General features: G+C 36.4%; 2 protein-coding genes across 4 annotated transcripts; both read left to right on the plus strand.

Moving 5' to 3' along the window:
* Nucleotides 1-372: 372 nt before the first annotated feature.
* On the plus strand, nt 373-12,571 carry LOC141444743 (uncharacterized). Of its 3 annotated transcripts, none has more exons than XM_074110376.1 (2): nt 373-691; nt 10,768-12,571. In XM_074110376.1, the coding sequence occupies exon 2, from the start codon at nt 10,771-10,773 to the stop codon at nt 11,995-11,997; it is 1,227 nt and encodes a 408-aa protein (XP_073966477.1). In that variant the 5' UTR covers nt 373-691; nt 10,768-10,770; the 3' UTR covers nt 11,998-12,571. The 3 variants fall into 3 exon arrangements, with proteins under 3 accessions (XP_073966477.1, XP_073966475.1, XP_073966474.1); XM_074110374.1 differs by lacking the exon at nt 10,768-12,571 and adding an exon at nt 4,913-7,901; XM_074110373.1 differs by lacking the exon at nt 10,768-12,571 and adding an exon at nt 4,910-7,900.
* Nucleotides 12,572-17,507: 4,936 nt separating this feature from the next.
* LOC141444577 (uncharacterized) lies at nt 17,508-21,037 on the plus strand. Its single transcript, XM_074110143.1, has 2 exons — nt 17,508-17,622; nt 18,748-21,037. Exon 2 carries the CDS (start codon nt 18,758-18,760, stop codon nt 20,312-20,314), a length of 1,557 nt encoding a protein of 518 aa, XP_073966244.1. The 5' UTR covers nt 17,508-17,622; nt 18,748-18,757; the 3' UTR covers nt 20,315-21,037.
* The last annotated feature ends 892 nt before the right edge of the window (nt 21,038-21,929 follow it).

Raw genomic sequence — 21,929 nt, forward strand, 5'->3', positions numbered from 1 at the left:
AAACAAACTTACACATTTAATATTACCTTTATTTGTATTCTTTATGAAAAAAAATGCTGTATTATAAAATATCAACTTCTAGTGACTTCTACAAAAGTTTAGCAGTCGCATGATCAAAGCGGGAACAGAAAATTAAATTAAAATGAAGAGGCGTATTTCAAAACGACTAAAATGTAATGTACATCACTAAAAAAATATGGTTAATATTATGTGTCATGCATGTTGATATAGACAATAATTATTGCTTATTATTATAATTTTGTGTTCTAAAAGCAATAAAAAGGTGTTTGTCAGTGTCCAGGCCCGATGTCTTAAATTATGCCGCTAGCTAGCGTTATCATCCGTAAAAACGCGCCATCGTTGACACTTCGTCACACTGAAACGTCAAACGTATAATCTTGGACATATTTTATCATCACAAAAGCCTTAAAATATTAATTCTGCGCAGTAAATACAACCCTTTTTAGTTCTCCGCAACCATTCCTCATACCGAGTGATCAGTTACCAACCAAAACCACCATGGTCGTTCGTGAACGCCATGTTGGTTAAAATCCAATGCCCCTAGGGAATTCTATGCCATTTTATCGACGGAATAGTCGGGAGCATTTAGCTCGTGTATTAGCTGACGCTTGAAGCTAAACCATACAGTGTGGAGTTCTGGCATAATCAAAGCGAGCCTACGTCACAAACGGTGAGTGAAAAAGTTATCTTTTTACATATTAGGTGTTTTTTGCACGCCGATAATTCGACAATGCTAGGTCCCTCCCAGTTTCGATAAACTTGGTTAAATCAGCATTTTACCTGACACTGCATATTAAATTACTTTACAGAAGTCGCGCCTGTAAAATAGCTTAATTACGAACGAACATTAAGTTCCAACTCTACAAACTATTCATTAAAATTTAATTGAAACTTAACTAGGTAGTGTAATGAAATGAATAAAATCAGCATAGCATTATCAGCTCGTCTGTTGCTTATCGAAGTATTTTGTTCATCAACTTAATTATTATTTTGTCATGGCATTAGTTCTCTAGATGTGAATTATTTTTGATGCTACATTGTTAGTACATTTTGGAAGCATATAGATTCTGAAAGCAAAATATTACCAACACTATACACTAGATCATGTTACTTGTGCATTTAAGAAGTGCATTAAGCTGTCTTCTATGGAATTCTACCACTTGCAAATGTGCATCAAGTTGAATGTTTTGCTGGTTTATTTTTTGTGTATTATGATTATGACAGACCATTATAATGGATTTTTAACATCGCTTAAAACTATCTATTGTTATGAAAAAGAATGAGGATGATTTATTTTTTAGAATCCTTCAATTCTACAAAATTACTACATACAGTCAAAACCGTGTGCTGCGGTAATTTCTACATACTTATGCTAAAAGAGGTTTATATTCTAAATACGTCATACATAAAACCTTAATACTCATTTCGCATTTGAAAAATAATACATGCTAAATTTCCCAACAAATGTCAATTTAACTGTTGTGCAAAATAATCTGTAAAGTCAAATAATAGTTTTTTGAAACATTCATAACTGAAAATTAGCTTTAATGACCAAGTCCCAATCCAACTCCTTGTTAGATTGAGATAATGGACTCAACGCAATATACTGATTTTATATTTATAATTTAAGGATGATGCACCTTCATTTTGCGCAAGTTTTTATGAATAATTATATCTACACAGAACTAAAACAAGAAAAAATTATAATTTTTGTTTTTTTCTTTCAAAAGAATTCTAGTTTTTTATGAAAATATATTTCAAGAAAAATATTTTTTTTTTGTTCTGTGAAAACTAGAGTTTTTGGACATAGGACTTTATTTACCAGTTTCAATCAATTGAAAGCAGAATAGCAATGTAATTTTAAAGTATTGAATTTAAACTAACTACAACACTTTAAAATGAATATTTTATAAGATACCCTTATTATTAATTCAACTTAAGGCTAATTGTCATGTTAATGTGTGTCTGTCCTTATCAAGGTCATTCAGTACAGCTCAAGATGTCAACAAGGCAAAAAGAGATAGAAAACACAATCCATATAGCAATTCTAAACATGTCATTTTATTTTCCTGTTTTTGTTGAGGCTTTGAACACTCCAGGTGATCATGTCAGCGGGTGCTCGCTCATTTTCCCTATGCAAATAAAAGTGGTACCTATATCATTTCTGGCTCTGAGAGCCAACAATTGACCTGGTCATTGTGCATGGGGCCCAAACCCCCAAGAACTCTTCTCCTCAAGTCTGAGTTCTGAGCACATTCAAACAACAAATGGGACAAGTCTTCTACCTTCTGGCCACAGCATACATATATAACAGAGACACCACCTAGTACAAGCAAATGGTATCACCCTAATACTGGCTATTCAACTGGCTATTTTTCTTTCCTTCGATTTTTCAATAGATGGCACCAGTGAGAACACAAATAACACGATACGTATTGCCATCTAGTGAGACACTAAGGATACGGTACACTGACAACAACCAACAAGCTCACCAACTGAGCCTAGACGACTAGAGATACGCATGATGTCTCTGTCTTATTTACGTCATTAGAAGAGAATGGCATGTTTCTCTCAAATAGTTTCGACGAATGTGAGAAAGCGCGGGGCAAGCGCAGCAAGCGCATTCCGGTTATTCGCCATCTAGCGTCACAATTGCAAAACACTACGAAAGCCTCATAGCTGAAATGTAGCCACATGTAGCCTATACTTTCGTATTCTCAATTTATTATTTTTATAGTGTTTCTTATTTTCAAATTAAGGAGTTGAATTAAGGTTGATGTGAAGTTGTGTTTATAAAATATGCTACTCTTTATTTTAATCTTAATATTTCTACTTTTTTCGGCTTATTCACATTTTATAATTTACAAATGTTAATAGTAGTGCCATCTATTGCTGTTTTTTTGTATTAAATATAGCTTGTAGGGATTGGTAGGCCATGCTTCTGGCAAATCTCACACACAGGGTGATGGTTTAACTCTCATGACCCTTCGAGTGTTTTCGTTTCGACAAGAGTTTTATGAAAGGCTTGCCATACCATTCGTGAAGATTTTTAAGGCCTTTTATGTATGATAGATAAATAAATGGTTCCCAGCCTTTCAATGCTAAAATACGATTTTTTCCTTCTACAGTAGTAAGAGTCTTATTATAGAAAGTTCTTCTATACTTCGTTTTTTTTTAGCATTAGAAAGGAGGTAAGCGATCTTAACGTGTCTTTTTATCGAAAAAAAAAACTTTTGAAAAATAAGTCACAGCAAATATGTACCAATTAGCAAGGACATAATGATCATTAACATGCTTTTGGTATCATAAGTAATAGTAACTGTTTTAAAAACGTTTTTCCATAAAAGGACTCGTCAAGATTGTTTACCCTTTTTCTATTGCTAAAATAACGAAGTATGTAATAAAAGTCAGTGCATTTATTTTATTTTCATTTCACAACTGGATGTGTAGTCTCTAGCATATAGGTGGGGGTAAGCCCATCAATTGCTGATATTGTCGATTTTTCGCCCACTCATCTGTCTCTGTGAGAATTCGGGAGATTTCTCTCGATCCTCCTCCCCCCAAATCTTACGCGAGAATTAGTAAAATGCATATTTTTAGAGCTCCTGTGCTACCTACTTTGTGGCATTCCTTTATTGTGATCAATAATATTCAGTCGGCGTTGGCCATAGTATAGTGGAGGAACATTATTTACCTAATTTTGCCTAGTTTTCTCGCATTTTAAGTATCGGAAAAATAAAAGAAAGAAAGAAAGAAAAGAAAATACATTTATTCACAACACAAGACACAACAATAGTAATAACGTGAGATTTAACCTTTTCGACGCCAACGATTCTAATATACGCACCGCAGGTTCAACGACCTATATATACGTCCATTATTTCAATGCAAAAGCAACTTTGTTCAATTGTGTTAAGGTACGATTTTAGACATTGCAATATAGAAGCCTGGCATATGGATGATGCCTTTTGTATTTGACGTGGCGGCGAAAAGGTTAAAGAGATTTGGCTTGACCTCCTTCCCCCCCCCCCTTAACACTTCACAAATTCAATAATAATAATAATTCAATTTATTTCAGACAGAGTCCATATTGGGTTAGTTTACACGACTTATTGACTATGTTAGTAGACAAACAAAACAGTCCGTCCTACTACCATAACTATTTTTTAAAGTAAGATCTATTAATTTGCTACTTAAGGCCTCACCTGAAATTTAATAGCGACTTAAATATTGCTAAAAGAATCTTGATATTTCGGCCACATTCCAGGCCTTAAACTATGAAGTGCAAAATTAGAACTTCATATCTTGCCTACGAAATTCGAAGTTCGTATTCGTACCGTCCCCCTCACTCTCGTATTAAATAATATTATCGTCAGCGGGACGGCAAGAGCAAGACACGAAGTACGAATTTTGCACCTCGTAGTAGCCCCGCTATTGCCGCGGTACTAGCAGATTGAAGGGTACGTTCCTTTAGACGCGCAAGTTCTTCGAACTACCTGCGCTTGACTTTATTTTTTTGTAAGTGTTGAGGCAAGTTTAGCAATATATTTTAGCCATGATTAAGTCCTGGGCGTGGTTTTAATAATGAGAGAATGGCAAAGGTTTAAACAGCTTTTTGTTATATCAGAAAACAGAAAACATACCGAACTAAGTTTAGATAGAGGTATAGAGAGATACGGCGTTTATATGGTACTGTAAACACACACAATAACATTACAGAAATACAAAACAGTCCAAACTTAAAAGTAGACATTTTATAATATTGTTTGTGTGTGCTGCAGTAGTGCAAAAGAGTCATGGCTCAGTGGCCAACGTTGTTAAGTTTCTTCCTCCCTTCTAGTTACGCTGCAATCAAAAAGCGGGGGTTTAATAGCAAACTTATTTCTAGAAGCAAAATGGAGGCGAAGGCGGAGCCGGGACACGACATGAAGTTTATAAGCGTCACCAGCTCGGAACTGACGGACGAGCAGCGCGAGATGTATGAGTCCGTCCTCACTACGTGGAAACCCATGATGTTCCAACAGCCAGCAAAGCGCTACATATGCCCAGAATGCCACAAGGAATTCAAAAACTACCAAAATCTATACTTACACACAACCCGAGTCCATTCAACCCAAGATTCCGCGGTCGTCTGTGATGTCTGCGACAAGACTTTCAAGAACAAACATTATTTATACATGCATAGGATGAACAAGCATTATTCAGAAGACGAGAAATGCTGCTGTCAGTTCTGCATGCAAGAGTTCCGGACGCGACGTGCTCTACACATGCATGTTAAACGCTACCACCCAACAGCAATACCTGAAATCAAATGCGAGATTTGCGACAAAACCTTCGCAATACCCTGCAAGCTAAGATACCACATGGAGTCTTATCACAGAGAAGATAAAGAGAAATACAAGTGCCACATGTGTCAGAAACTGTACAGGAACCATTTGAATTTAGCTCGGCATTTGAACACCCAGCATTCTGAAGTTGAGCGCCATCCCTGCGTGTTTTGCCCCATGACGTTCAAATCGCGTCATCATATGAAACGCCACATTCTAAACATACATCCGCCGCTAGAATCCAAAGTATCCTGCCCTGAATGTTCGAGAGAGTTCAAGAACGATAAGTACTTAAAAGATCACATGCAAATTCACTCGTCTTTAGATACGAAAGTGAAATGCGATATATGTGATAAGTTCTTTCATTCGGCCATCCGTTTGAAGAAGCATAAGAAGATAGTTCACCCAGAACCTGACAAACCGAAGATACGCTGTGAGAAGTGTGACAAGGAATTCGTCCACGCTCATTATCTGAGGAGACACAACAACTCTGTGCACGTTGAAGTTGATGAGACTGAATATCAGCATGAATGTAATCAGTGCGGAAAGAAATTCAAGATTAGGAAGTATCTGAACAATCATCTGCAGCGACATGAGCAGCAGCATCTCAAGCAGATGTCCCTCATGGTGAAAACTGTAATGGGGGAGGATGGGAAGGAGATAGAGGTGCCAGTGCCGAAGAAAAGGGGGAGGAAGCCTAAACAGCCTCCTACAGATATAGAGTTTATTAAATGTGAACCGCAAACGAGTTCCGAATCTGGATCGGGATCTGACGAAAGCGACTCGGAATCTGATTAAATTGGTACGCACACGTATATTTCGGGGAATTATTCGCCTTCAAGACAAAACTGAGGCTGAAATCACTGGCTACTCAATGAATGGATGCCATATTGGAAATATCTTTATTCAATTAACGTCGAAAAATCTACCACGCGTTCAGCAAAAGCTTCTGTTTGTAAATATCGTCAAAGTTCAATGATTTTTGGTTTTGATATTACATACTTTAATGTGACTCTATTGCGGCGTGCTGACGCTTGCTTCGGAAGTTCACCTTTAACTTGCAATATCTAGATGATTATCAAGGAAATAAGCAGTGTTATAGTTACAGAATTGCTATGGATGTTGGATTAAAATATCCTAGATTGAAAATTGAGGTGAAAAATTGCCAGAATGTAAAGAAGTTGCCCGTGGCTGTTATCAGAAGGATGGATAACTACCTCATTCATTAACCTGTCCTCTCCCAGAGGCACAAATTTGTGCCCAAATTCCTTTGATCCTGTTATCCTGGGAGATGACAGATTAATAAAACGTATTGTGAGTTCTGTCGAAAGTTTTTCAAGAATCTCAGTGCAAGTGTGGGTGTGAATTGTGTTTCTGTAAAAGGCTAGTTGGCGCTAGTAGCTGTATCGCGAGGTCCGTATGCAAACTTTGCCATTTTCCTCACGTTTGTGATTGGTTATATAACTAAATGAGCCAATCGCAAGCAAAGCAAGATTGTAACGTCAAACGGACCTTATGATACCAGCGCCATCTAGCGATACTGTCGAGAAACCCTAATTGAAAATCGAAAATGTGAAACTTTTAGTGACATTGTTTTTTATGACTGTCTCAAATGATGATCTTGTTTTATACAGCCAGTATTTTTTTGTGTTTACTTATTTATTAAATTACTTATAAGTTGTCATAGTATTATTTATGTATTAAAGGTATTAAAATAATGCATTTTATTGATGTAAGTGATTTAACTTTAGGAGTAAATTTTAAAGTGACGAAATTGTAAAAAAATGTACTTTCATGCATAATCAGACCAGCTGCATCAGAAAAGCTGGTCTTTTCACTCTATCATATTTTTAAGTACCTTAAGCAAGCAAACGAACAGAAATATGACAATGGTATCAATTTTGACGTGTATTTTTATCTATAAATATTTCTCAAACTAACGTAAGTGTGATGTAGTTATTTATCGATATACACTAATGCGATAACTATAGCGGTATATAGTATCACATCTACAGGTAGTGCCACCAGAGTTGAGGTCACGCACACAGGAGCATGTCATGTAATGACAGCGGTATTTTGACATTTACTCATTCATTTAATTCATTCTCCTTTTACGCAATCAGTTCTTTCTTCGTGTAGGTGTGTGCGTGTAATCGTTCAACTCTCGTGGCACTACCTGTACCCTTTGACGCACGGACGGACAGTGTAGCGGTATTAATAGGGTTCCGATTGGCCCCATTCGGGCATGGAAACCCAAAAGACGTTTTTGAGTAAAAATACACGTTGAGAACAATCTCAACCTTACCTTAATTTTTATTACTTAAAAAGTATACACCTATACAAGAATGTAATGTATATTTTTGTGCCACTTAGGTAGGCTTGCGTGGCACCTAACCCCGAGTTAAGTGCTAACAATTAACACTTAACAATTAACTTTTTAACCCTAGAGCCCGCAAGCGGCATTTAAAACACTCGTAATTTTATATACTTATGTATATACGTTTGTCGAAATATATGAAGTACTCTTAATAATTTTACCTTAACTTTGTAAATAAAAAAATTTATATATTACATTATTCCACTACACTAAGCATAATTAATATTATTAATACATATTACTTACTAGAATAATATAGTAAAATCTCATTGTGAAATTATGAATGATAGATAAGTAGAAAATTGTGTAAGTAGCTTAGTATTACATTTCATGGTTATTTCAATTTCCTATTTGAATGTTGTATAATTATACTTAAGTATATAAGCTAGGTTAGTTAATATCTCAAAGGGTTTTTTAAAGAGGGACCGTATTCAAACTGCAACGTATAGATAGTGCCACGAGAGGTGAATGAATGATTACACACACAGTTACAACATGCCGTGTAATCACAGGAGAATTTTGACATTTACTAATTCATTTCATTCATTCTCCTTTTGTGCAATCAGTTCTTTTTGTAGCTGTGTGTAGTCATTCTCTTCAACTCTCGTGGCACTATCTATACCTCCCGACCGGCTTTACAATTGCAGCTAACGTGCAATGGACCTGCCATGAAAAATGTATATGCAGTCGGCAGTATGCAGGGAACAAAAATTTATATGAAAATCGTCAATATCTGTTGAAAATTAAGAAAGACACGGGCGAATGAAGTTTGCATTCTATCTCTTTCTAGAAAAATGAAATTTTATATAGACTTTCTATGGTTATTGTGTCATATGATTTCATAATGCATGTTGGATCTATTTTTAATTGGCAATTGAAAAAGTCCATTCGTATTTTTAACATGCTTAGAGCGGTTAGTATTCTTCATTTGGATTTGTATGGGCATGCGCTCACTACATCAACTCCTTAGCGTCACCGGATCGCCTCACTCGCACACTCACTCCCACTGCTTGCGATGCGGCGCTCGCCACCCCCCCCCCCCCTTCATCCTCCCTACTCTGAAATTCGTGGACCGCGCGACAACGAGTGGACGCCGAAAGTCGAGGCGGTGCTGGTCGGGAGCTGTAACCTCTAAATTTTGGACTGATCCGGACCAAAGCAGACGAAAGGTGTCCCAAAATATATTAGTGACGAATGAGAATCGCGAAAGTTTAAAACATAATAGTAAAATGTATTCTGTCGTTTATAAAATTAATTTTATATTCATAAAAATATTTTTAGCTAGCCTTAAGCCCGGTTTAGATCTTCAATAACAATTGCGCGAGTTGTAATACATTGTGAGGTTGTAAATCGAACTACACAGATCAAAAAAGTCCGAGGATACTTATTAAATGTCTACATTACTAATATTATTTAAATTGTTCAAAACTATCTTGGATAAAAAATATCCCTTGACACTTTTGATGAGTTGTTTGTTGAAGTGGTTTATCAAGGGCTGTAGTGTAATACAACTTGCACAGTCTTTCTCGCAGCTCTGAAATGGTTTAGACTATAAAATGGTCACAATAAATCCGCATTTAAAATATAGAGTACAAAGTTGCATAATAATTCATGTTATATCACAACATAAGTAGCTGTACCTCGTACCATTTAATTTATTAAATTAGTATTGTATCATAAGTAGTTCAAATGTTTTAACATATTCGCATTAATAAATCGCTTAAAATATTTAAAATGTGTTTTTTTATCACGATAAAAATGAAACCCCAGTCTAAAATAAGCAATATTACACCAATGTTTCGATTGAAACTTTTAAAATAGGCCAAAAACCGCAATATAGGTAAAAAACTTTAGAAAAGCTCTTTTTGCGGGTAGTAGTAACATGTTCGTATTGACAAGTTGACATTCCAAATTAGAAAACTGACTTCATGTAATGAGGGCTATCGTTTTTTGTCTCACTAGATGGCGCACTGTTGCGTGAGGTTTTTAAGTATGGCTTTCAAAGTCTGTTATTACGGGCGTGAAAACAAAGTTTAGATTAAAATCATATTTATACACCTTAAAACCGTACCACAAAAATATCGAGCATGCCACAGTGTTGCATAGTCCCCGTTTTGTTCGGAAAAAAGGGAGGACAAAGGTTTCCGAAAGACAAAACTGTCTCAAAACACAGACATTCATTGCCCCGGAACGCATATTTGCCATAATTAATTTCAGTTATTACAAAATATTCACAAAATTATTCTAATTATAAATAAACCCGCGTAGCTCACCCAAAAACTATGAGATTTGACATTTCGGAGACCTCACGCTACACTAGCGCCTCTAGTGGCGAATTCATACGCGATAGCCCTCATTCCAGTATTATACTATCCAGTATACTACTATATATAAATCTACTACTACAAAGTTTATTTTAGCTTTAGAAGGGTAAACAATCTTCACGAGTTTTATTGAAAAACGCCTTTAAAAATAGTATTACATATGAAACCAAAATAATGTAAATTACCATAATGTCCTTGCTATACAATTGTTATGTGACACATTTGCTGGAACTTATTTTTCAAAAGTGTTTTTTCAATGAAAACACGTCAAGACAAGATCTCTTATCTTTTTTCTAATGCTAAAATAAACGAAGTAAATAGCACAGCATGCGCCAGAAGTACTTTTCTATAGTTATTTACAATTATAGGAACATGTTGTTATATCAAAATAATCAAACGTTAACCGGCAACTTTAAGTAAAAAATCTAAACACAGTATCCCACACTTGGCTAAGTTCAAGAAGGTCATCAAGGAATCCCATTTCTTTCCCTGCAGTAATAAGTGAAGCCATGCCATTAAAATCGTCTAAGATACAATAATTGATAGCGAATATACTTTGTTCCTGTTAAATATCATAAAGAGACAAGATATCTTTATCTAACTAGGAAAGGTCCAGAAACTTAAAAGTTTCTAATTGACATCAAAGAACAGATGGGAAGAAACGTCCCCTGAAATCGAAACGCATTGACGCATACTAATAATGACCATCTCTTTCTAGAAAATGGAGCCAAAGCAGGACCCAGAACCTCCGCCAAAGGACATGAAATTCATCAGTGTTACCAGTTCGGTCCTCACGGACGAGCAGCGGGAAATGTACGAGTCTGTCTTGACCACTTGGAAGCCGGTAATGTTCCCCAAAAGAGTCAAACGCTACATCTGTCAAAAGTGCACGAAGGAGTTCAAAAATTACCAAAACTTGTATCTTCATACGACACGCGTGCATTCGTCGGAAGACTCCGCAGTTATGTGTGATATCTGCGACAAAACCTTCAAAAATAAACACTATCTGTACATGCATAGGATGAACAAACATTATTCTGAAGACGAGAAGTGCTATTGCCAGTACTGTCTCCAAGAATTCCGCACGAGACGCGCGCTTCACATGCACGTGAAAAGAATTCATCCAGCTACACTTCCTGAAATAAAATGCCAGGAGTGTGGCAAAGAATTCAATGTACCGTACAAACTGAAATACCACATCGATAGGTGCCACAGGCTTGATAAAGAGAAGTACAAGTGTCCGATCTGCGACAAGAATTACAAGAGCCACTTGAATCTGAACAGACATTTGCATTTCCAGCACTCGCAAGTGGAAAGGCACCCGTGCGTGTTCTGCGATATGACGTTCAAATCCCGCCACCACATGAAACGGCACATCTTGAACATACACCCGCCTTTAGAGTCAAAAGTCCAATGTCCGGAGTGTTCAAAGGAGTTCAAAAACGACCAGTACCTCAAAGAGCATATGCAGGTTCATTCCTCTTTGGACACTAAAGTCAAATGCGACTTGTGTGACAAGTTCTTCCATTCGGCAATTCGTTTGAAAAAGCACAAGAAAATAGTGCATCCTGATAAACCGAAAATACGGTGCGAGAAATGTGACAAGGAGTTCGCTCACGCACATTATTTGAGACGCCATAATAATTCTGTGCACGTTGAAGTGAAAGAGACGGACTATGAGCATGAATGCGAGCAATGCGGGAAGAAATTCAAAATTAAAAGATATCTGAATAATCATATGCAACGGCATGAGCAGCAGCATTTAAAGAGGATATCCATGATGGTGAAAACTGTTATGGATGAGGATGGAAAAATGGTGCAACAGAAGGAGATGAAAAGGAGGGGCAGGAAGCCCAAACAGCCGCCGAAAGAAATTGAGTTTATTAAGTGTGAGCCGATGTCTAGTTCGGAATCTTCTGAGGAAAGCGAGACAGATTCCGACGAGTGATCTTGCCAACCAAAATATAGTAAATACAAAGAAATTTAGCAGAATAAGGCAGTCGCCATATTGTTGCTTTGACGTTTCGATACGACAACGGTTATTTGAAATAATGCCGAAAGCCTATGGTTTTGTTAGTCATTTTGACATGGCTGTAATATACCTATTCCCAGCCTTTCCTTAAAGGATGCCACTCTTTACCGGCCTGGATTTTAATAAAATAGAAATAATTTATTAACATGGAAACACCGACCTTGTTTTTCGTGTACACGTACATTAAAACCCGTGTCACGAAATACTGCAATGATAAATACCGACCAGATAATTAGTCAACAAAAGGCAGGGTAAACCGACATTGGATTTACCGGCATGTCAATATATTTTTTATAATATCCAGTAAACTTCTGTGGCCAAAAACGGTTGATTATAGGTTACAGCTCATTAGAGCCACCCGGCACCCGACCAGCATCGCCTCGACTTTCGGCGTCCACTCGTTGTCGACAGGTGGTACCTACACGCGCGGACGGCGCGTTGACAACGAGTGGACCTCGCGGGTCGACGAATTTCCGAGTAGGGGGGATGAAGAGGGGGGTGGCGAGCGCCGCGGCGTGCGGGCACCGAGTGGTCCACTCGCCGTCCGCGCGTGGCTAACGCACGAGTGAGGCGATCCGGTGACGCAAGGAGTTGATGTAGTGAGCGCATGCCCATACAAATACATATGAAGAATACTAACCGCTCGAGGCGAGGCGGTGCTGGTCGGGTGCCGGGTGGCTGTAATGAGCTGTGACCTTTAAATTTAAAAGCAACGATAGAAAATGGGTATGACAGGCATAGAAAATGGATGGAATATAAACTTTCTTATATTGCTTGTAATGTTGCCATATTCTGACATTTTACGTTGTTTGTGTGACAGTTTAGAAAAAATGGCGCCTTAGTTAAACTTCTGCTCTTTTGTCGTTCTATCTAAAAGTAATTATCATTTTCTAAAGGCTGGTGTTGACGCTTAGATAGTCTTAAATTATCTAAGTGTTGAAGTATAAAGGGAAGTGATTTAAATAATTATACAAAATGATGGCGGGAAGTAGGTAGTCAAATATGTAATAAGGTTAAACGTTAAAATGTTAATTCTAGTATTCAAATGTAAATATCTACGTTTCGTTGTGAGATAGGCATAGGTGGTATTTTTCTTTTGAATTATGAATTATTTTTAAGGTCCGTCTTGTATAAGCAGTTGCTCTTTTTAACGCTAACTTTACAAGCTTATTGTTAAGGTTCTAGATATCAAACTGTTCATGTTGCATCTCACCGCATCTACTCTGCCCTGCATGAAGTGCCACTAGTAACAATGTTACTGGCAGTGGTATCTGGCAACATTGTACAGCAAGAATTAAGTAGATTAAACGTTTTAAACACATAAGTAATTATGATATTTACGATGTAACAAACGTTCCACGTGTAACGTAACATACCAACCTACATACTTCGGACCACCGATGTACATACTTCGTCGTAGTAAGCAGTGGCGTAGCTAGGTAACCTAGGGCCCTGGGGCAAATAAAAAAATGGGGCCCACTGCTATCAAAACTGGTAAGGTTTTTAGAAGTAAAATCATTATATATACTTAAACATGCTAAGCAACTTTATCATCAGCTATAAAGCAGAATTTCGAGGGCCCCGGGGCACTGCCCCGCCTAGCCCCTTGGTAGCTACGCCACTGGTAGTAAGAGAGACAAAAATACAGAACTTTTAGGGCTTACGCTAGCTGGCTCGGTTTGCACGAATGATTGGACGCCTATTGAAAAATAGTATGAGCAACGCTAACTGCGCGTGCGACGGACACAGACTTGATATCCATACTAATATTATAATGCGAAAGCGTGTGTGTACGGAGCGACGGATCGACGTGATTTTTGGAATAGAGACAAGGGCCAGAGAGTGACATAGACATAGGCTACTTTTTATCCCGGAAAAATGCACAGTTCCCGAGGGAACAGCGCGCTATAACCGAATTCCACGCGGGCAAAAGCTAGTATACCTACTGTTATATTTCAAGTCTGAGGCGAAGGATTGTACCTGAATCCGCGCCCGCAGGGGTGCGCCCGCGCAGTGCACCCGCTCCAGGGGCCTACTCCGAAGTTAGAAAATCGAAGTACGTATAGTACCGTCCCTCTCGCTCTAGTATTAAATAGTATAAGTGTCAGAGGGACCGCACGACACGAACTTCGAGTTTCGTAGTAGCCCTGCTGCTGAGAGACTATTACGAAATTCGAAAATCGAAGTTCATGTCGTACCGCCCCGCTAACGCTAATATTATTTAATACGAGAATGAGAGGGATGGTAGGTAGGTACGAAACGAACTTCGATTTTTGAATTTCGTGGTAGCTTTCCAGCTAGCGTGTAGGTCTTAATCGAGCGAGTGAGCGATAAGACCGGATGGCCGGATATTCGTCCAGCTGCCACGTTGCATGCTACGATGTGTTTAGCGTCGTAAATATCGAAATTGTAGTCTTTATTCACCAAATTATATCAATAACTACTTAATTATGAATATATATATTTTTAAGAACAACGTTAGATTTATGTAGGTGTACACGCCGGTGTCAAGTGGTTAGACAAGTTTGACTGAGCAAGGGCTGAGCACGTGTGTTGAAATGTTTTTCAGGATTTTTTAAATTGTGTTTGAAAAATATTTCAATAATTGATCGATGTTCAAATTTACGGCGTCAAAGGAGATTGCATTGTCTTTGGAGGATATTTCTTTGGTTAAAGTTATTGTAATTCGTTTTCATATTGTGTCTACAATAAAATGTATGGAAAAAATTTAAGCATTTAATAAAAAAATTGAAACTTAATATCATGTAATATGTCTACAACTTTCATAATTTAATTGAATATTACAACTTTATATACTTAAGTAAATTTTGTATAAGTTGGCTCCCAAATTATTGTCTTACAGTTATTAAAAACTTTTTAAATATCGGGTTGTCGCCCGGATATTGGATATCCAGATTCCAGATATCTTTTATACTCCTTCTTTAGTAACTAAACGAATTTTATTCTCCAGAGAACACCATTCGAATGAAACTGATTATATTGGAAATATTCACATTTCAAAAATCAACTTTTATTTTAAGTTCAGGTTGGCATTTTTTTCTTATTTACTTACTATTTTGTCCTATGGGGTAATGTGACGAGTTTTTACGAAAAGTTTTTTTTTCTGAAGCTGTGTTTTAAAATCATAGTTGTTTTCGTGCTGAGTCAGTTTCATTCAGGACGTGTAAAATGTATGTAAATAATCTAGTAACATTTTTAGTGTAAATATACATTTCCTATTTGAGTAATTCTGATGTTACATAGTATGTTTCTATTGTTGACTGTCAGTCATATTAATAAGGTATGGATTGTAGAGGGAACGATGTCAAAGTCCAAAAAAAGTTGCAAGCGTCCAGAGGCCTTGGTATCACACTCGTCATGTCTAACGCACTGGAATCACAAACATTTTCGCCAGTTCCTTCTGTCACACTCTAGGACGAGGGTAGAAAGAAATTTCGTTTCCGCCCGGGCAATAGACAATACCGCTACAGCTTTAAGTGGCAAATGGGCATTTTTACAAAAAGTGTACCCTTTTTTTTATTTGGACTCAATTTGGTTTTTCCTACTCAAAATCAAACGCACAATCGATTCCGATGGATTGAACAAATTTCCCAATAAAAAATTACAGTTTTGTGACTTTTTTTTTGGGCGTCACAAAACTGACTCATGAAATTTCTATGAAAAAAAAAACGCCCAAATAACACTTCAAACCCCCTCAGATTGGCGCTAAAGTAGCAAGAGTATGAAATAATTCATTAAATATTATCCTAAAGTAACTGTAAACGTGGATTTAATTTAGTTTTTTTTTGTTTAAAAGGAATATTGATTGATTTTACTGCGTTTTATTTAACACCTCAGCGCTTGCATTGCATACTCAGAGTTTGTTCCTTCCTTCTACACTCCATATAGTTATATAATTGGTAATTTAAGGCGTAGTGTTAAAAGTCCCCTTTAGTCTTGAAAGTTTTACAAGTTTTGGCTAGGATCAGCCAAATAAGTGGTCTATCAATTTTTAAACAAGTTCCTATCGAATGAATATGTCGCTAAAGTCTAACTTTCAAGTCGACAGACACGTCTATTGGCATTATTGTTTTATGACATGCAAACGATTATCAACTTTAGGGTGGTAAACCACATATTTGGCTGATGGTACATCTGAAAAATCTCAATTTATAAAGTTACAGGCTAGAGTGGAGGCCAAACTCCCTGCATCTACACAAAGCAGGACTTTTGCCTACCGCGTTTTTTAAACGCGCCTTCGACGCGCGTTTATATAGTGAAGCCGTATGTCGGAGTTAGCAGAAATCAATAAAAACACAGTGTAAGAAGTTGGTGATTTATAATGGAAACTGAAAGCAAATTTCAAATTTACGTTGACGTAATATAGGTGCGGTTAATGTAAGCCCGAGTAATTGACGACCCGGAATTTAAGGACGATCTACAAATTTCAGGATTGTATTATTAATAAATAATAATAAAGATTATTGTCGTATTCCTGGTCCACCAGGGTTAGATTAAATAGCCTCATTCGTAATAGATCGCCAAAAGCTTCTGGCCAGTTCTGGCTGTCTTTACTTTTGGCAGTATGGCCGTGCGGTTTGTAAAACACTGTGAAATAATTGCAGCATGTTTTTGCTCATGTGAAAGGGAATTATATCTATAGTTAAATTTGAAAAGGTTTCGATATGTCTTGAAAATAATAAAAAGTTACCTTTTTACTGTTAGATTTTTAGTGGTTAACATTTACCCTATTACTATTATTGTATATAGTTGGAAATAATATTTGTGCAAATAAATGGTTACTTAATGGTGCGTTGGTTTTCTTAAATGCGTTGAAATTGATTTGTTGTTGTTTTTTTTTAATATGGCTCTATCCATTGGAGGACAATTTTGGCAGTGTCTAGTAGGTTTTGCCGTTGTAGGGTAAAAAAAATCTAGAAAACGAAATATGAGAGGTAATGGTGGACCCTACACGTGGAGATTGTCTGTTATCGCATTCACTGCCACCGACGCATAAATGCGTTTCCGGAACCTCGCTCTGTGCCGCTGTCATAATTATTCATACATTTTGAACGCACATGTGCGTCGGTGGCACCTGTGGAAGTCTGGTGGCAGTGAATGCGGAAGGGATAGATGGAACAGGGAATGGTGGATGAACAGCGTGAATAAAATATGAAATTGATTTGTTGTTGTTTTTTTAGAAAAATATGGCGCTGTCCATTGGAGGACAATTTTGCCAGTGTCTAGTAGGTTATGCCGTTGTACGGTAAAAAAAAATCTAGAAAATGAAATATGAGACGTAATGGTGAATGAACGAAGACAGCGCGAATTCCTAAATTAATGTAGAATTTCTAAATTGTGCTTGATCATGTATAGCGATCTTTATTTTTGTGAACTACTCGAACGTTTTCATTTTTGACGTGACATTTGTTTTTTTTTATCCCATTGTTGTGAAATGCTGATTGCTTATCAGTTGTTTTAAGAATTTTAGAAGAAATCGATTGTTGAATTGACTTTATAAATAAATGGAAACTAATCTATGTAAGTATATAAGGTATTAGCGCAAGTTTTAAACACGAATAATCTTTTATTATGCGTGTAACGAGTGTTATAGAGAACTCAAGATGGATGGAGTAGATTGCTGAGATAAGCTCGACCTTTTGTAATAAAAAATGATGCCTACTTCTGGATCTTGATTCTTTGTACAGTTTTTAAAGAGCTCGATGTTATCTTGTAGATCTTGTAGAGTTAAATCGTAATATTTGAATGAAATAAAATTGAAAGCAATGTCCTTAGCCCGATTTCTCAATTCACTATACTTAATAAAATTTAATTGTTTGTAATTGCCAAGTTAATTTTTACCTGAATCTTTCATGAATAGATTGTTAATTTTACTGATTATTTATTTGTTTATTAAAACATCTTGAAAAATCATTTTTAATATTAACTATGAGCAAAGAAAAAAAACCATATCAAATTGATTACAAAACATTATTATTGCAAATAAACAAATTCTTATATAAAATTAAATTTTGAAACAGCAAAAAAAAATTGATCATGAAATTTGATTACTTAAATGGCTAAAAAAATCTTGATTAACAATTGATTTGGTACAACAGTGATATTCTTCTTTCAATTGGAAATAAAGTAATACATAGTTATTGCTTCTTTAAAATCTACGGTTCAAAGGAGAAATTGACTAAGCATATTTTTTTTAAATAGTGATTTATATTATATACAACATGTTCGGAATCAGTAAAACATTTACTGATATTTGTTGTTTGATCTCTCTGTTGTTTGAGCTGTCTCAAAATTTTCACAAGAATGTTGCCTAGTCAATTTCTACCTTCAACAGTTGAAATATATATTTTTGCATTTCAACACTTAATCTGTGTGTGTTATCCAATATTTAGAACAAAATAATGAAAACATTTATTTGTAACCAATTTGGCCAATGCAGTACAAGGCTAGCTATCCTATTATAACTCAATAGACTTTAAAAGAGAAAATACAAGAATCCCATGTCACTAAAATAGACCTAAACTGTGTTTAACAGAACAGTTGGTAGTTACATCCAATATGTTGTTATAACTGTTGTCACTGTAAACGGTTTTGACCCAATTTTGAATTTTACTGTGTTATAAAAACAAGTTATTTTAATTTCAGTTTAACGATTATGGAACAACAAATAGAAGAAATCTATGTAAAACCCGACATAACACAATTAAAAGTTGAAGTAAATTTAAATCCATATCAACCTCCGGAAGAAGTCTTTGGACTAAAGATAGAAGAAAATCCAGCGCCAATTAATGAAGCTACGGATCTACTTGAACCTCCAAACACAGAGCCCGTAGAAATAGTGGGTAAAGTTTATGAAAACGGAAAAATCAACAGACTTCAATGTCCACAATGTGATAATACGTTTAAGAACAGAGCAAATCTGAAGCAACATTTAAAATTTGTCCATTCTTCAGAGGATGACATTGTTGATTGCAACAAATGCTACAGAACTTTCAAGTCTGTAGGCCATTTAAGATCCCACCTACATTCAGTACATGCGGAGGAAAAAGAGGTTAACTGCAACCACTGCGGGAAAGTATTTATAAACAAGAAAAGATTAAGCAATCATATTTTTTACTCCCATCCTGAACCAGAAGAGACTGTAAACTGCAGTGTGTGTTCAAAAAGTTTTAAACGTAGATACAATCTTAAAATACACATGCGACTTGTCCATCCTTCTGAAGGCAGTTCCGTACAATGCCCTCATTGCGACAAGAAGTTTAAAGTTGACATGCTACTTCAACGACACATAAAATGGAGTCATCCACAAGATGGGATGATGTACCGCTGTCCAGAATGCGGACGGACGCTACCTTCCATCGCTTGCTTTAAGAAACACATGCAGAATGTCCATTCGGGAAATCAAGACGCCATTTGCAAAGTCTGCTGCAAAGTATTTAAAACTATGAAGACCCTGAGAAGGCATGAGAAGAATGTACATGGCGGTCAGAAAGTCGAAAGCAAACCAAGTAAAGTGGGAGACTTGCAGTGCTCCCAGTGCGAGAAAAAATTTACTACAAACACAGCATTGTTCTGGCATTTCGAGCGATATCATTCGGAGAATAAAAGGAGTACTGCATGTCAGATTTGCAAGAAAGAACTATCGGACCACGGCAGTTTGAAACGGCATTTAGATATGGTCCATTCCCTCGAATCAGCTCGATGTCATATATGCTCAAAAACTTTCAAGAGTCATATGAATTTGCAAAGACACATAAGAGTCACCCATGCACCTCCTGAAGCAGCTCAAACTTGCGATACTTGCAACAAAACATTCAAATGCTCGATGCATTTACGTATACATATAAACGCTGTGCATTCAAAAGAAGGTATCTTCACTTGTGACATATGCAACAAAGAATTTGCATCAAAGAAATACATGTTGAAACACAAGAAGACACATGTGGATGTCAAAGAATTCCCATGTGAGATTTGTAAGAAGTTATTCAAGTGTGTTAATGATGTTAAGAAACATGCTAAACGGGTGCATATGAAGAATTTGAAGAAGGAAGAGAAGCTTGAAAGTGGGAGAGAGGAGTCATTGAATTGCTTAAAATGTGGATCCGTGTTTAATAATGAAGAAGAGTTGCACGGACATATTTTAAAGTGTGGTGGTATGCATGCTATAAATTTTGTGAAGGTGGAAATAGAGGATGTTGATGCAAATGACTAGTCTACAACTACAAGATGCTGCCGTGGATTATAATACTATGAATAGATTGGTAGTAGTCCAGCTGAGACTAAAAAAAATACAGTTCTTTGTTCAGTTGGGAACACAGAAATCCATACCAGAATCGTTGCATTTTTGTTAGATTTTTGATTTCATTAAATTTTTGTGGAATAATCGAGATAACTAACAAAAATGCAACGTTGCCAGCTCAGCAGGTATAAACGCTCTCAAGTCCTCATGTGCTCCATAAAGTAAAATGAATTATATTATAAGAACAACTGCCAAATGAATTATGTGGACAACAAATTTTCCAATGAAATGAAAACTTTAACTGAGATAATTTCTAAAATCACGAAACTGAATTCTTGACTCGATCTGTAGAACTATGTAGGGTGAAAAAAGTGAGGACTTACAAGGTTAACTTATATATAGTCACTTTACCATTTTTTTAATGATTTTAACCCAGTGATGACGGTAGTGGTGTTATGTATAAGAAAATAAGCTAGTAAGCAATGCTTCAGTATGATATTTTATTTAGCAGGGGGACGCTAAGGCTAAGGGTAACCTGGAGTCTTCGCTATCTCGCTCGAACATACATATGCGTAAACAAACATCATTATCGATCTATTGATAGTATATTCTAACCCCCTTATTCATAAAACTTAACAAGCCTATGTTAACTAACAAATGCTTTGTCCCTTTCTAACAAATACAAATGTCGAAGTGACAGATTTTCAGCGGCATTTTAACTAAAATAGGTTTGATTGTCGTTTATGAATAAGGGGGTAAGTTTATGACTAGTTCTAAGTACATTCCATGAATTTTTCGAGTTTTCTATTAGAACTGACTACGAAGACTTGAAATGAAATGGGAGTCATTGTCTAATAAATAAATGTACCTTATAACGTTTTAAATTTCTTAAGAAATAGTCAATGAAAAAGAAATCTAATTCAAAAATTCAAATTCAGTCAGTTGAGGAACTTCGATAACTTCTTTTTTTAGTTATTAATTATTTTTCTACTCTTTGTGGTTAGTCTTCTACGATCATGTTTATATCTGTTTTGTAAATATCATTTTAATGATGTTGATAGATATTGTGCAAATACATGTTTATGTCACGAACTTGTTTTATTAATTTGTGTTAGGAATCAAAGGCAAGAATAGATGTAGGGTATGAAGTAATACACCGAAGACACTTCTCATGGGAATTTCCGAAAATTGCATCAAGGACTTCATGTAAAAGGTTCCCCTTGTTTACGCATATTTTTTTATGTCATAATTCTATTTTGCATAATCTGTTTACGCATAATAGTATTTATGCCGAAACTGTTTTCGCATAACAGTTAACGCAGAATTCTCTTATGCATAACCAAGGTAAGCCGAATGGGTTTTACGCATAATTTGTGAATTCCGAATATTGTTTAGGCAGTAAATAACTAATTAATTACATTAGTTACTTTCGCATACTTACTGTAACTTTTAACGTCTTATTTAACGAGTCTAAGGCGAAGTCGACGGAGCTCCGCGAAGCGGAGCTCCTATGCCGCCTAGTTAAGGCGCTTCGCGCCTCGACAAAATACTAACCTAACCTATAGTTGAGCACTCACGTTACCTGGGT

The sequence above is a fragment of the Choristoneura fumiferana genome, chromosome 30, assembly GCF_025370935.1.
Source record: "Choristoneura fumiferana chromosome 30, NRCan_CFum_1, whole genome shotgun sequence".
Lineage (NCBI taxonomy): Eukaryota > Metazoa > Arthropoda > Insecta > Lepidoptera > Tortricidae > Choristoneura > Choristoneura fumiferana.

Coding starts and splice junctions, on each gene's coding strand:
- LOC141444743 (XM_074110374.1), top strand. CDS start 4,917: ATGGAGGCGAAGGCGGAGCCGGGACACGACATGAAGTTTATAAGCGTC.
- LOC141444577 (XM_074110143.1), top strand. CDS start 18,758: ATGGAACAACAAATAGAAGAAATCTATGTAAAACCCGACATAACACAA.